The sequence below is a fragment of the Xyrauchen texanus genome, chromosome 50 (genome assembly GCF_025860055.1).
Source record: "Xyrauchen texanus isolate HMW12.3.18 chromosome 50, RBS_HiC_50CHRs, whole genome shotgun sequence".
Taxonomy (NCBI): domain Eukaryota; kingdom Metazoa; phylum Chordata; class Actinopteri; order Cypriniformes; family Catostomidae; genus Xyrauchen; species Xyrauchen texanus.
Window position 1 is genome coordinate 12,877,724 of NC_068325.1, and position 14,083 is coordinate 12,891,806.

The following is a 14,083-nucleotide window of genomic DNA, read 5'->3' on the forward strand; positions in this document are numbered from 1 at the left end:
AAACATTTTTCTAATGAAAATAAGGAAGTTATTTAAATAATAATAAACTCATTGGAATTTTAGCACAATTTAAAAATTCCCTAACACTAAGGGAATCATGATAGTGGGAACCCCAACTGATAACTGTTGCTATTCCCATAATAGATATTCACAGTTTTAGGATTCCATGATATTTCCAGGTTTTCCATGACTTTAAGAACCCTGATATTTAATGGTAGCTATTTCCATAATATAAATGTACTTTTGAAAGAAAAATAAGTTATCTAATGAAAATAATGAGGCTATTAAAATGGAAATGTAGCTGTTTTAAAATTCCCTGAAATTCCAGGTTTTCCATGACCAGAAACCCCAATTGTTAAGTGTGGCCATTCCCATAATAGATCTTAAAAGAATAAATAAAACAATCTATTAAAATAATGAGGTTATTAAAGTAATTTAATAATTAATATTTTTTTATTAAGTGGACATTTTATCAGTTTTAAAATTCCCCAATATTTCCAGGTTTTCCATGACTATAGAAACCCCAATATTTAATTGCTATTTCCATAATATATATTTCATTTTAAAAGTAAAATAATTTATCTAATGAAAATAATGAGGTTATTAATCTCATGGAAATTTCTGTTTTAAAATTCCCTGAAATTAAAGGTTTTCCATGACTATAGGAACCCCAATTTTTAATTGTAGTCATTCCCATAATATATTTACTTTTAAAACAAAAATAAATCACCTAGTGAAAATAATGAGGTTATGAAATAAAAGATTATCTAATGGAAATTTTATTGCGCTATTATAATTCCCTAATATTTGCAGGTATCCCATGACTATAGGAACCTCAGTTGTTAATTTTTGCTACTCCCATTGTAGATCTTTTAAAAGGAAAAAGTTAGCCAATACATTTTTTTCTAATAAATGTTAGCAGTTTTCAAATTCCCTTATATTCCAGGTTTTCCATGACCTTCCAATCGCTAGTTATTCCCATAATAGATATTTAATTTTAAAAGAAAAAGTGAAATGAATATGTAATTAAATAACGAGGTTATGCCAATAAAAACAATTAAATGTATTTTTTTTACTATTCTCTGTAACTGTATCACATATAGTTTAATTTTAAACTCTTAGCCCCTTTCCATTCTCCACATTAACAGGTAGACGGAAAATTCAAGAACACCTGCATCCTCTCCAATAAAGCAGTTAATACATTTGTGACATCTTAAAAATGAATGATGAAGTTAACTGTAGGCAGGAAAGGAAAGGTAAATAACAGGGGCTCGGCGATGTTCAAGCCCATATCTAGCCCCTCGTGGGAAGGCAGTCATTTGGCCAGTATTTCTGGTTATGCGCTGTTGTGTATGTTTATTCCAGCCAAGCCTGCAGTGTTCACCATCCAAGATGGCTGCGGGTGAGAGCAACAGCCAATCCTCCTGTTTAAACTTGTCTAATGCGGGGCCATTGGGCAATGCACCACCGAGCAACGGCGCTCATTCTGCGCCCGCGAGCAACGGGGAAGCAGCGGGCGCAAACGGGAGGATGAACCGGAACGCGGGGAATTCGAACCCCCAATCGTGCCCGGAGAGTGTCGGAGGCGCCGAGTCTGCGTTGAGAAGTACGCCGGGCACGAGGAACCCTTCCCGGCAGTCGGTCGGCCAGAGTGCCGGTGCGTCTGCTAGCGGAGCGACTTCAGGCGCTGCGTCAAACATGACGTCATCATCCTCCTCATCCTCCACCTCTACCGCATCGTCCGCCGCCGTCGCCGCCTCGCTTCCCAGCAGCCCGGCTTCGGTTTTGGTTTACCGAGAGCCGGTCTACAATTGGCAAGCGACAAAAAGTACAGTGAAAGAAAGGTTTGCATTTTTGTTTAACAACGAAGTGCTAAGTGACGTCCATTTTTTGGTTGGGAAGGGAATGGGAGTGCAGCGCATTCCAGCGCACAGGTAGGGATGAATAGCGGTATGTTTATATCTTTAGTTTTTCTTTTACTGGAGTCATATTCTTCTGTATGTTGCAATAAACCAAGCTCACCATTATAGTTTATGCTACAGACTGGGCAAGACTCAAATTTAGGATTATTATTGATCTTTAAGATTCCTCATGAGATACAATGTCACCCTGCTGAAAAACAAACAGATAAAACCAGCCTAAACTGGTTAGCTGGTTTAGGTTGGTAGCCAAGCTGGTCTTGGTGGAATCCCAGTCTGACCAGCTAAAAAAGTGTCTACCAATAAACCCTCTAAATCCAGCCAAATGACCAACCTGATTGGCTGGGTGACCAGCTAAGACCAGCAAATTATCTTAGGCTGGTTTTGTTTTTTATTTTATTTTTTCAGCAGGGATACTGTAGAATATTGGATTTTTGTATTTGTACTATGGTAAATATGCATCATACAGTTAATAAATAATTTGCATGCTCTTCGTCCGGTCGATTACAATTCCTGTGGAAAATAACAGCTAAAACCAGCCTAAGCTGGTTGGCTGGTCTTAGCTGGTCACCTAGTCTGGTCAGTTAGCTGATTTTAGAGAGGTTTTGGACAATTCTCAGCTGGGAGACCAGACAGAGTGACCACCTTAGACCAGCCTTGGCTGGTTTTAGCTGTATTAAGCAGGGCATATACTAGGCATTTTTATTCGGCGAGGATATAAATCCATATTAAATCATCAAATGCCGTATTTACAGTCCACTTCCGTTGCTCTCCGCAGATTTGCTCTCGCTGTGGGAAGTGCCGTGTTTGATGCCATGTTCAACGGTGGCATGGCCACAACGTCGACTGAAATTGAACTGCCAGATGTGGAACCAGCTGCATTTTTAGCCCTTCTCAAGTAAGAATGGTCTATAGCTCACGTACATCTCTGAGATGTCTGTTTGAGATATTTTCACCTGGAAAGAATCCTAATCTTATTAATATCTGCTAAACATCTTAAAAAGATCAGATTTTCAAACAGTCTAAATCATAAACGTCTCAAAGACATCTGCTGAATGTCTTTCTGACATCCGAGAGGGATGAGCAAACAACATAAAAAAATAGGTCTTCCAGATGTAAACACACATTGACTAGACGTCTGTGTGATGTACGTGTGCTATCAGGGGTGCGCGTAATGAGTCGCTGCACTCTTATACGCTGCTCTTCAATGTGTTGACCCCGGTTGTCATAATGTCCTTCTGGTGCCCTCTGTCATTTAACTGCAAAAAGACAACAGACCATTGCAGAAATTTAACATAAGTATAGTTTCTGCCAATATACCTTGCAGTTACTTTTCCTGATGTAAAATATTTATAAATTAATACAGAATAAAACATATGTCGGTCTATATTGGTTGCTCTATCTGTCTGTCTATCTCTCTATATATCTGGCTAATTGACTGTCTGTCTGTCTATCTACCTTTCTGGCTCTCTATCTGTTTCTCTGTCTTTCTGGCTAATAATCTATTTGTCTACCTTTCTGTCTAGCTATATGTCTGTCTGTCTGTCTGTCGACATTTCTGGCTATCTATCAATCTGTCTGTCTTTCTACCTTTCTGGCTATGTAGCTGTTTCTTTGTCTTTCTGGCTATCTATCTGTCTAGCTATATGTCTGTCTACATTTCTGTCTACCTTTCTGTTTATCTGTCTGTCTGACTGTCTACATTGCTGGTTATCTATCCGTCTTCCTTTCTTGCTATGTCTGTGTGTCTGTCCGTCTCTATCTGTCTGTCTATCTTCCTTTCTGTCTGTCTATCTTCCTTTCTGTCTATCTATCTGTCTACCTTTCTGGCCATCAATCTGTCTGGCTGTCGGTCTTCCTTTCTGGCTAGATCTATCTGTCTGTCTGGTTGTGTATATTTATCTGTCTGTCTGTCTAACTATCTGTCTGTCTACCTTCTGGCTTACTATCTGTCTATTAGTCTGTCTCTTTCTATCAGTCTTTCTATCAGTCTGTTTGTCTTTCTATGTATCTGTCTGTTTATATTTCTGTCTAGATATGTTGGTCTGGCTATCTGTCTGTCTACCTTTCCGGCTACTTATCTGTCTGTCTATATTTTTTGGTCTATCTAGTATGTATTTGACAGTTTATTTATCTGTATGTTGGCTGGTCCATCTTTCAGGCTGTAATTGTATTTTTTCTTCTTGTAAATGCAGATTTCTATACTCGGATGAAGTGCAAATTGGACCTGAGACCGTTATGACCACACTATACACGGCTAAAAAGTATGCAGTACCTGCGCTTGAGGCCCACTGTGTCGAATTCTTGAAGAAAAACCTACGTGCTGACAATGCGTTTATGTTGCTTACTCAGGTAATCACAGGAGTCAGATTTGACCCACTAAACTAGGATTGAACGTTTGTTGCAAGTTCATTCTACAAAAATCCTGAATCCCCAATTTGAAAGCTCATATTGAAATCCTTGCAAACAGCCTCAAGCTTATCAACTTATCGTATGCTTTGGTGCACAGTCTATTATAGATTCTATGAAAAAACAATTCCTTCTGCTTTCAGGCACGGCTTTTTGACGAGCCCCAGCTGGCCAGTCTCTGCTTAGAAAATATCGACAAGAACACTGTTGATGCACTGGCTGCAGAGGGCTTCACAGATATCGACCTTGGTACTTCTTTTTGAGTGCTCTCCTACTGAGCTCAAGTATCATCTGCTCAAATATCACAACAAAATACAAATTTGAAACATGATGATTTTCCCTCCTCTCTAGACACCCTCATGGCAGTCTTGGAGAGAGATACGCTGGGTGTACGGGAGGTGTGTCTCTTTGGGGCGGCAGTTCGTTGGGCAGAAGCTGAGGCTCAAAGGCAACAGTTGCAGCCCACCCCAGAGAACAAGCGCAGAGTGTTGGGCAAAGCTCTTTCTCTTATCCGCTTCCCGCTCATGACCATTGAGGAGTTTGCAGCAGGTAATTTTCAACAAGAATCATAACCCTGCTAAAAACAGACTAAGGTGGTAGTTGATTCCCACTCTGGCCAAGCTAGTTAGGCTGGTCTGTTTTGCTGGTTTTAGAATGTTTTGGACACTTGTCTGGTTAAGAGACCAGCTAGATTAACTAAAGACCAGCCAAATCAAATCTTCTAAGCAAAATAAATTAGGCTGGTTAAGGCAGATTTTTCTCAGAATGGGTAACCGTATTGCCTTATGTCCATAGCGTTTTCAAAATTTACTTTTGAGGTATGACTGTGTGCTATTAGTATATTGTAGAACGAACCAGAATGTATCAAGTAATGTTTAACCACAGACCTTATTTTATGCTTAACCCAAAAACCGTAAGGGTTCTTTTGGTTTGTTAGTATGATGATCCCTTTTGATTGGCTATGGACACAATACTGTTTCTGAGTACCCAAAGCTGAGTGGAAATGTACCTTTTGTACTGCCAGCTTTGTTCAGAATGACCTGCTATATTTCATTTTTTTAAATCTAAACTAAAACTGCCTCCCACTTAATCTTGCTTTTATCTGTACAACAGGACCGGCTCAGTCTGGTATACTCGCAGATCGAGAAGTGGTCAGTTTGTTCCTGCATTTTACAGTCAATCCCAAACCTCATGTGGAGTTTATTGACCGGCCCCGCTGTTGCCTCCGGGGGAAGGAGTGCAGCATCACACGTTTCAGTCAAGTGGAGAGCCGCTGGGGCTACAGTGGAACCAGTGATCGCATCCGGTGAGCCTGTGTTCTAAAACCATCGTTTGAAAAAGTTCTGAGACATTGATAGAAACAGGCAGAGTTGATTTTAGACATTTTGTACTTGATGTAGGTCAAATACCTTGTTATAACTGTGGAAATGCACTTACTTTGAAATTCCTTAAAGGTTTTCTGTAAACCGCCGAATATTTGTGGTGGGATTTGGGCTCTATGGGTCTATACATGGTCCAACTGACTATCAGGTCAACATTCAGGTAAGAACCAATCCCTTTGGAGATCATCCATTATTATGCATTTGCATTGCTTGAATAATGATTTAGTTTTTTGTGGTTAAAGCTGATCCTAAATCTTAAAAATGTGACAATGTCTTCGAGTTAATGATGAATTTTGTCATACATACTGTAGATCATACATACAGATAGCAACACTGTTCTGGGTCAGAATGATACAGGCTTTAGCTGTGATGGAACAGCCAGTACTTTCCGTGTCATGTTCAAGGAGCCTGTGGAAATTCTTCCCAGCGTCAACTACATTGCCTGCACCACACTCAAGGTAAAATTTTGAACTTGAAATCAGTGTTCCAGGTTCAACACAAGCTAAGCTTTACCACAGACATTAAATTCAACTTGTTACTTAGTTTGAAAAAAAAAAACTGGCAAACATTGCTGTTACAGTAATGCTAGAAACATAGCCAATGAATTGTCAACACACAGTCTAGTTAAACATGCTTGACGTGTGTTCTTGGCTCAAGTTACCATCAAAATGTTGTGCCTAAAACCAGATGTGTTACTACCCCTGGAGTCCCTAGTTTGAATACTGGTTGCACTGAGTGACCTCAGCCAGGCATCCTATGCAATCAATTGGTCCGGTTGCTAGGGTGGGTAGATGCATGTGGGTTTCTTTCCTCATGGTCGCTATCTGGTGGTTCTTTCTCAGTGGGGCACATGGTAAGTTGTGTGTAAATGCTGCAGTAGTGTCCGTGGTAACACGCTCAGCAAACCACTGCAACCACTGCAAACCAGGCTGACTGTCTCAGAAGTGGAGACAACTGAGATTTGTCCTCCTCCACCTGGAATGATGCAAATAACTGCACTACCACAAGGAATAAGAGATCATTGGGAATTGGGCATGCCAAATTGGGGAGAATAAAAACCCAGATTTGTTATTATTCAGGTAAGTTGACTGTTTAAACTGTTGCCCTTCCATTACAATAGTTGATTTTAAAGAGAAAACTTACTGTAGATGTGGACAGTTCACCCTTGCGTCAACACTGAGAATGCAACGCATACTTGCGTTGTGCTATGAACTGACGACTTTCTGTGAGCTTGGGTAGTAAGAAGGGTCTGCGTTCATGTACTTGCATAGTTTGTTTCAGGCTTTATGTACTTACAATGGATGTCTGAGAGACAAGGCATTTCGGAGGGTTTGAAAGAATTATGCAATCAAAGTTTTTGTTTATGAGCTTGTACAGGTGAAACTCGAAAAATTTGAATATCGTGCAAAAGTTCATTAATTTCAGTAATTCAACTTAAAAGGTGAAACTAATATATTACATAGACTCATTACAAGCAAAATAAGATATTTCAAGCCTTTATTTGATATAATTTTGATGATTATGGCTTACAGCTTATGAAAACCCCAAATTCAGAATCTCAGAAAATTAGAATATTGTGAAAAGGTTTAGTATTGTAGGCTCAAAGTGTCACACTCTAATCAGCTAAACACCTGCAAAGGGTTCCTGAGCCTTTAAATGGTCTCTCAGTCTGGTTCAGTTGAATTCACAATCATGGGGAAGACTGCTGACCTGACAGTTGTGCAGAAAACCATCATTGACACCCTCCACAAGGAGGGAAAGTCTCAAAAGGTAATTGCAAAAGAAGTTGGATGTTCTCAAAGTGCTGTATCAAAGCACATTAATAGAAAGTTAAGTGGAAGGGAAAAGTGTGGAAGAAAAAGGTGCACAAGCAGCAGGGATGACCGTAGCCTGGAGAGGATTTTCAGGAAAATTCAGATGTGTGGGGGAGCTTCACAAGGAGTGGACTGAGGCCGGAGTTACTGCATCAAGAGCCACCACACACAGACGGGTCCTGGACATGGGCTTCAAATGTTACCTGGGCTAAAGAAAAAAAGAACTGGTCTGTTGCTCAGTGGTCCAAAGTCCTCTTTTCTGATGAGAGCAAATTTTGCATCTCATTTGGAAACCAAGGTCCCAGAGTCTGGAGGAAGAATGGAGAGGCACACAATCCAAGATGCTTGAAGTCCAGTGTGAAGTTTCCACAGTCTGTGTTGGTTTGGGGAGCCATGTCATCGGCTGGTGTTTGTCCACTGTGCTTTATTAAGTCCAGAGTCAACGCAGTCGTCTACCGGGACATTTTAGAGCACTTCATGCTTCCTTCAGCAGACAAGCTTTATGGAGATGCTGACTTCATTTTCCAGCAGGACTTGGCACCTGCCCACACTGCCAAAAGTACCAAAACCTGGTTCAATGACCATGGTATTACTGTGCTTGATTGGCCAGCAAACTCGCCTGACCTGAACCCCATAGAGAATCTATGGGGCATTGCCAAGAGAAAGATGAGAGACATGAGACCAAACAATGCAGAAGAGCTGAAGGCCGCTATTGAAGCATCTTGGTCTTCCATAACACCTCAGCAGTGCCACAGGCTGATAGCATCCATGCCACGCCACATTGAGGCAGTAATTAATGCAAAAGGGGCCCAAACCAAGTACTGAGTACATATGCATGATTATACTTTTCAGAGGGCCGACATTTCTGTATTTAAAATCCTTTTTTTTTATTGATTTCATGTAATATTGCTAATTTTCTGAGATTCTGAATTTGGGGTTTTCATAAGCTGTAAGCCATAATCATCAAAATTATATCAAATAAAGGCTTGAAATATCTTACTTTGCTTGTAATGAGTCTATATAATATATTAGTTTCACCTTTTAAGTTGAATTACTGAAATGAATGAACTTTTGCACGATATTCTAATTTTTCGAGTTTCACCTGTATTATTTCATACAAAGATGTGTTATTTGAGCTGTAAAGTTGTCCAACTAACTTTTTATTTGTGGAACCTACTGTTTAAGGCTCATGAACTCTTTGGGTGAATTTGTCTCATAACACACAGACTAAGCAAGTATTTCATACTAGTCTAGTCTACTACTTTTCACACTAGTCTCATGGGAATATATATATATATAATATATCAGTCTAGTGGCTATACTTTCAAAATTGCACATTTTAACATTGACTTTGACTCAGACTTTCATTGTAAGGGGATTACTGTAAACAATATTTTAGTATAAATTAAATATTTTTGACAAATTAGAGATGAGTCGAAATTACATTTTATGGCTATCAACAGCATGTCACAGATGCTGTTAAGAGCTTGACCTGTATTTCATTCAGAACATTCCTATAAATGATCAATCAATCCTTATCTCAATTTTCCCCCTTCGATTCAAGTTTGAATTCTTTTCTCATCCATATTCTATGAATTATAAATGAACCTATGATGGGTTGATGCTTTTGCAGGGACCAGACTCTCATTATGGAACAAAGGGGATGCGCAAAGTCACCCATGAAGCCCCTACCACTGGCACCAAGACCTGCTTTACATTCTGCTACGCTGCAGGCAACAACAACGGCACTTCCGTAGAGGATGGACAAATCCCAGAGGTCATCTTTTACACATAATGACCAAGCAAAATCATCTCACAATTAAGGACTTGTGCAATGCATTTTGTGGCCAATTAACTGGTCTCCCAGTAGACCGGCGACCATATACTGATCTCTCATTTCTAAAGGCTTTCATTCCTGTAATAAGATTTGAGCATGAGAATTCAGTTCTTTCAAAGTGTTCTTAGGGTAAAGATTTTGTTTCTACCCAAGTAGCACCTCGTAGTACAACCTTGATGTTATGACCAGCCAGTGTCATTGGTAGTTAATGAACAAGTAGAGAAACTCAAAGTCATTGCAATGATCTACTACAGGTACGGATCAGTAACTCTAGAGTACTCTGGTGAGGTCCACCTTCTTTCATTTTCGTTTATTTGAATGTTGAAAACTGATGTTTGATTGGTCCCGCCTTTGACCCTTGATTGTTAAATGATCATCAGTCTTTCAACCCGCACTGATGCACTTCCAACCCAGGAGCAAGTTCTCCAAGCAATTCTTGGGAAATACACTACACCCATACAAGTATGACCAACTGTCATGTCATTGTAAAATGGACTATTATGTACCTGTTATGAGTGGCCTGCAACACTTGATAAAGGTGAAACTCTATTTCTTTTAAGACAATGTGATCATTAGACGTTTATAAGTTATTTTACCATAGTTGCCCTTCTTAATGGAACTTAACCACAATAGCGCTTGTATTAAAAATGCCACTATGTATAAAAGCTCTAAGGTATTGACTGCAGTGAAATACTGAACACGTTTCAATTACAGACTGAGAATATTCTTTTCATGAGAAGTTGATCAAAGGAAGGGGAATAGGGAACAGCTTCATGAATGTACCAATGCTTACCTTGTAAGCGTGTAAATATATCCTTGTCATGTTTCTGTTTAATTAAAAGTCTTCACCTGTTGTTTCGAATCAATTTATTTAGCACAGAGTTGCTATAATAATCGTTAATATATAAAGTAGAGTGTAGCAGCCGGGAGGGCGTTTAAAAACAGGTGATATGGTCCCCCGCGCTTTTCCAAGCTAAACCCATAACGTCGAGTCCAAATGGTGGATTTATATACAGTATTCTTTGCATTTTGTTACTTTGGGCTGATCTAATTTGCCAAAACCCTTACATAATAGGCAAAACACTTGCACAATCGGGATTTATTCCCACAATGCACAAGCACAATTGAGTAAATAACTTTTTCAAGGACCAGCTTGTGATCAGTCTTTTATAAACAAGTGGGAAACAGAAGCAAATGCACCACAAGATGCTCTTTATTTTTGTAATACTTGAACCTTTAAAAACCTACAAATATACATTTATATATTAAAATACGAATATCAGACTTGTGTATACACACATTCACAAAAATGTTCCTCTTGCCACTAGGAATTCTCCCAAGAATTTCAATAGCTAAGAGTTTTTCCCCTTAACCCTTTGAAATCTCAACAGTACAGTAGACCTTTATTTGGGTTTTAAAAAAAAATGTGTAAAGATAAAACGGCAACATTCCCATAGGTTTACTGTCCCACATCGCCTTATCTGTTGGCAGGCGTCAATGAATGACAACAGCAGTTCACAAACTTGTGCCTCACAAAAGCATGCTGATCAAGAGTAAAAAATAATAAAATTGAAAAACTGTTTGAAACGTCATTAAAAAAAATCAGCTGAAAAATCACTCCATGAATAAAAAAAAAAAAATGCAAGTAGCCATAAAACTCCATATTCTTACATCAGTAACCTGACTATCAATATAGAAAAAGAAAAAAGACAGAAAATAATTGATGCTCAAGGTTGCTTTTAGATTGTCTTATACAGACAAAAACTTCCAATCATGAGTCTGACAGAAATTCACATTTTCAACTGGTAGATAAATGCCTAACAATTGGTTGCATAATACTAAAAGTATGCAAGCATAGAAGAGCGTTATGCATCAGTAAACATGGCGTGTACACAGAACATAAATTGTAATATATATGAAAAAAATATTAATTTTGCAATTCGACACTTAAGACACACAAGGAATTGAGAAAAGCCACTGTTAAGATGGTTATTCCATGATATACATCAGTCAGAAAACAATAACATTCCTTCTTTGAGCTCCTTGCGTTTACGCGTGTCTGCTACAATATTTGCCGGCTTCAAGTTTGCATCCATGGCGTCACCATGCAGGATCTGCCAATGGTCAAACACTCACTGTGGGAAGGCCCATCCAGATGTGTTGGAGCGAAGATCAGCTGTGAAACCTGTATAAAGATGGAAAGACACTAGGATCAAAATTGTGCCTGTTGATGCAAGCAGGAAAACCAGAGTGGTCCCTTAGAATCACTTACCAAATGACTCAATGACAAGTAAGCTAGCTTTGACAACAAACAGAAGCGTTCCAATAACATGGGATTCACACATCCTGTTCAGAACACCATAAATGCCACGAACAACTGTCTCTGGGCACTGTGGAATGAGAAGGTTGTAAAATATGGGTATTCTACTTTTACCAAATGAGCAACAACTAAACATTAATTTAGAACTTCTTGCATACCTAAATCTCCCAAGTAAACAGGCTCCAAAAGCCTGGGCTCAGCTGTCAAGCGTAAAGCACTCTGTGGGAATGATTTGGCCACCACCGAGATGGATGGCATCGGTGGATGTCATGAACGTCAAAGTGAATACCACACGTTCTCCTCGCACAAAACTCCCTAAAACCACAAAAATATTTAATTCAAAATGTGTCAAAGACCTACAATCAATATTGCCTTTATCATGGGGTAAAACATACCCATGGCAGCTTCAACATCTCCAGGTCATTCATACAGCAGGTCACAGCAGTACTTTGGAACAGGAACTGGTTAGGTCAGGTGGATGGCGATCATCTGAAGCAGAGGCTCTCTGGATGGCAGCCAATGGCGCATTACAGCTTTCAGCAGGGGTTTAACATCTTGTCTTCAATAGCTAGCTTGATTTCAAGGTTCTCAATCAGTTTGGCTGTTTCTTACTTCTCGAAGTTCATGATGGCATCAAACACCTACAAAGGGGCAAAGGTTACAGCTCCACATAATATCAATGTGTATTTGGTAGGAAAAACCTGGAATGTACAGTTTGAAACAGCCATTTTATCAGAATGAAGCTTTTCATCACAAGACAGTCAGGTCAAAGTGAAGAATTTTGAATTCATCATTAATGGCGCAGAAGCAATTTTACATCATGAAAATGTCCAGTATTATATGCATCTGCTCACTTTGAAGGTAGGGTCCAGTATTGGTTGAGCGAAGATTCTGGGAACTTCTTGCCATCAATGGAGGTGACAGACTATATTATTGAGACACAGGGAGATAAGGTCAAGATGTCAGCCACCTTTGACAATATTGCCCATTTTATTGATAGGGAAAGGCGCTGGGAGAATTATACTTACGTGGATGTAGCGCTCGAGCTCGTCCTTTCTTGTGTCTGTAAATTGGGTTTCACCAGCCAGGGCAATGATAGCACAGAATCGGTCAAAGTGGACTTGCCATGGATGTTGGACTTCTTGTCCATAATGGAACAGATCTGGTCTACTATGAAGTTCACCTAAGGTTATAAAAAAAAAAAAAATTATAATAATATAAAATCTGAACATATTAATGGAGGCACTGTCCCAGAAAGCCATGTACATTTAAAGTTTTGGAAAGTGTTCTGCAGAAACAGATTTTTGTGAAAGCCCACATGAAAAAAATGCTTCAATGAAATCAGAACAACAAAGCCAGACAGAAGGGCAAAAGACAATTGATTAATCACATCGGTTCACAATTTCACTTGGATATTATTGACAAGCAATGAATCTTAGATTCTCATGCATTTGTCACAAACAACTTGGATTCCACATTGTAATCAGATTGCTCTTCGACAACAATTGGGAGGTTATTACATTTGGAAAATGTGCATCAGTAAGTTATTCAAAGCTAAATGCCACATGAGATCAAGTAAACGTGGAACAAAACAGCATTAAAGACAAAAATGAACCTACTAATGATTATTGTGGGCTATGACTACATTAAAAACACCCCTTTTACACTAATACTTGTAAGTAAGCAGCATTTGGAAAAACCAAAATCAGGCAATTCTCATACAAGCATGAGAATAACCATACCGGCACAGCAACCACACAATTTGGTCAAATTTAACTAATCCAAGCGCTGAAATCGCGACACATTCCCAACATTTAGGATGTTATTAATGCATAGTGTAGAAATTGTCTTAATTGTACTTACTATATTGGCAGATGTTTATGGATTTCGCTGAATTGTGACCACAGTGCACAGTTTCACGCTGCCTGCCACGCTGAACTGCAGGCAAGGAAAAGACCGGTGAGGTCAACACTCATGAATAAATATCAAGCGCGCGCGCCATACGTGATTTTACGTGATGACGTTGCACCAGAAAACATTTAAAGTAACAGTTCACCCAAAAATGAAAATTCTCTCATCATTTCCTCACCCTCATGCCATCCCAGATGTGTATGACTTTCTTTATTCCGCAGAACACAAATTAGGATTTTTAGAAGAATATCTCATGTCTGTAGGTCCTCACAATATAATCATTTTAATAATATAAATTTTTTGGGCGAACAATTCTTAAGGTGTCACCACAGCTAACTGCTAGTGATGACAGGATTATCTGAGTGATTTTGTTTCTAATGATCAATCGTTATGGGTTGATAAGTGTCATATGTTTACACAAAAACACGTATATTACACACTCAGAATAAAAGTTTTATATAGTTTAGAGTCCTTTCTTTGATGTTATGATG

General features: G+C 39.1%; 1 protein-coding gene, 1 long non-coding RNA gene and 1 other non-coding gene across 6 annotated transcripts; 1 reads left to right on the top strand and 2 right to left on the bottom strand.

The window, feature by feature from the left end:
* The first annotated feature begins 1,181 nt into the window (after positions 1–1,181).
* Positions 1,182–10,215, top strand: btbd2a (BTB (POZ) domain containing 2a). 4 transcript variants are annotated; one of them, XM_052123555.1, is made up of 10 exons: positions 1,183–1,256; positions 1,366–1,844; positions 2,698–2,817; positions 4,115–4,271; positions 4,472–4,577; positions 4,680–4,877; positions 5,442–5,634; positions 5,783–5,870; positions 6,022–6,168; positions 9,158–10,215. In XM_052123555.1, exons 1-10 carry the CDS (start codon positions 1,224–1,226, stop codon positions 9,317–9,319), a joined length of 1,683 nt encoding a protein of 560 aa, XP_051979515.1. In that variant the 5' UTR covers positions 1,183–1,223; the 3' UTR covers positions 9,320–10,215. The 4 variants fall into 4 exon arrangements, with proteins under 4 accessions (XP_051979517.1, XP_051979515.1, XP_051979514.1 ...); XM_052123554.1 differs by having other exon boundaries at positions 1,185–1,256; positions 1,366–1,934; XM_052123557.1 differs by lacking the exon at positions 2,698–2,817 and having other exon boundaries at positions 1,182–1,256.
* A 344-nt stretch (positions 10,216–10,559) lies between these two features.
* On the bottom strand, positions 10,560–13,624 carry LOC127640873 (uncharacterized). Its single transcript, XR_007970136.1, has 7 exons — positions 13,545–13,624; positions 12,710–12,864; positions 12,536–12,606; positions 12,077–12,322; positions 11,840–11,996; positions 11,634–11,751; positions 10,560–11,546 (listed from the first exon to the last, which is right to left on the bottom strand). It is a non-coding gene; the product is annotated as an uncharacterized LOC127640873 (long non-coding RNA).
* On the bottom strand, positions 12,412–12,479 carry LOC127641521 (small nucleolar RNA SNORD37). The gene has a single exon (XR_007970175.1). It is a non-coding gene; the product is annotated as a small nucleolar RNA SNORD37 (small nucleolar RNA).
* Positions 13,625–14,083: the final 459 nt, after the last annotated feature.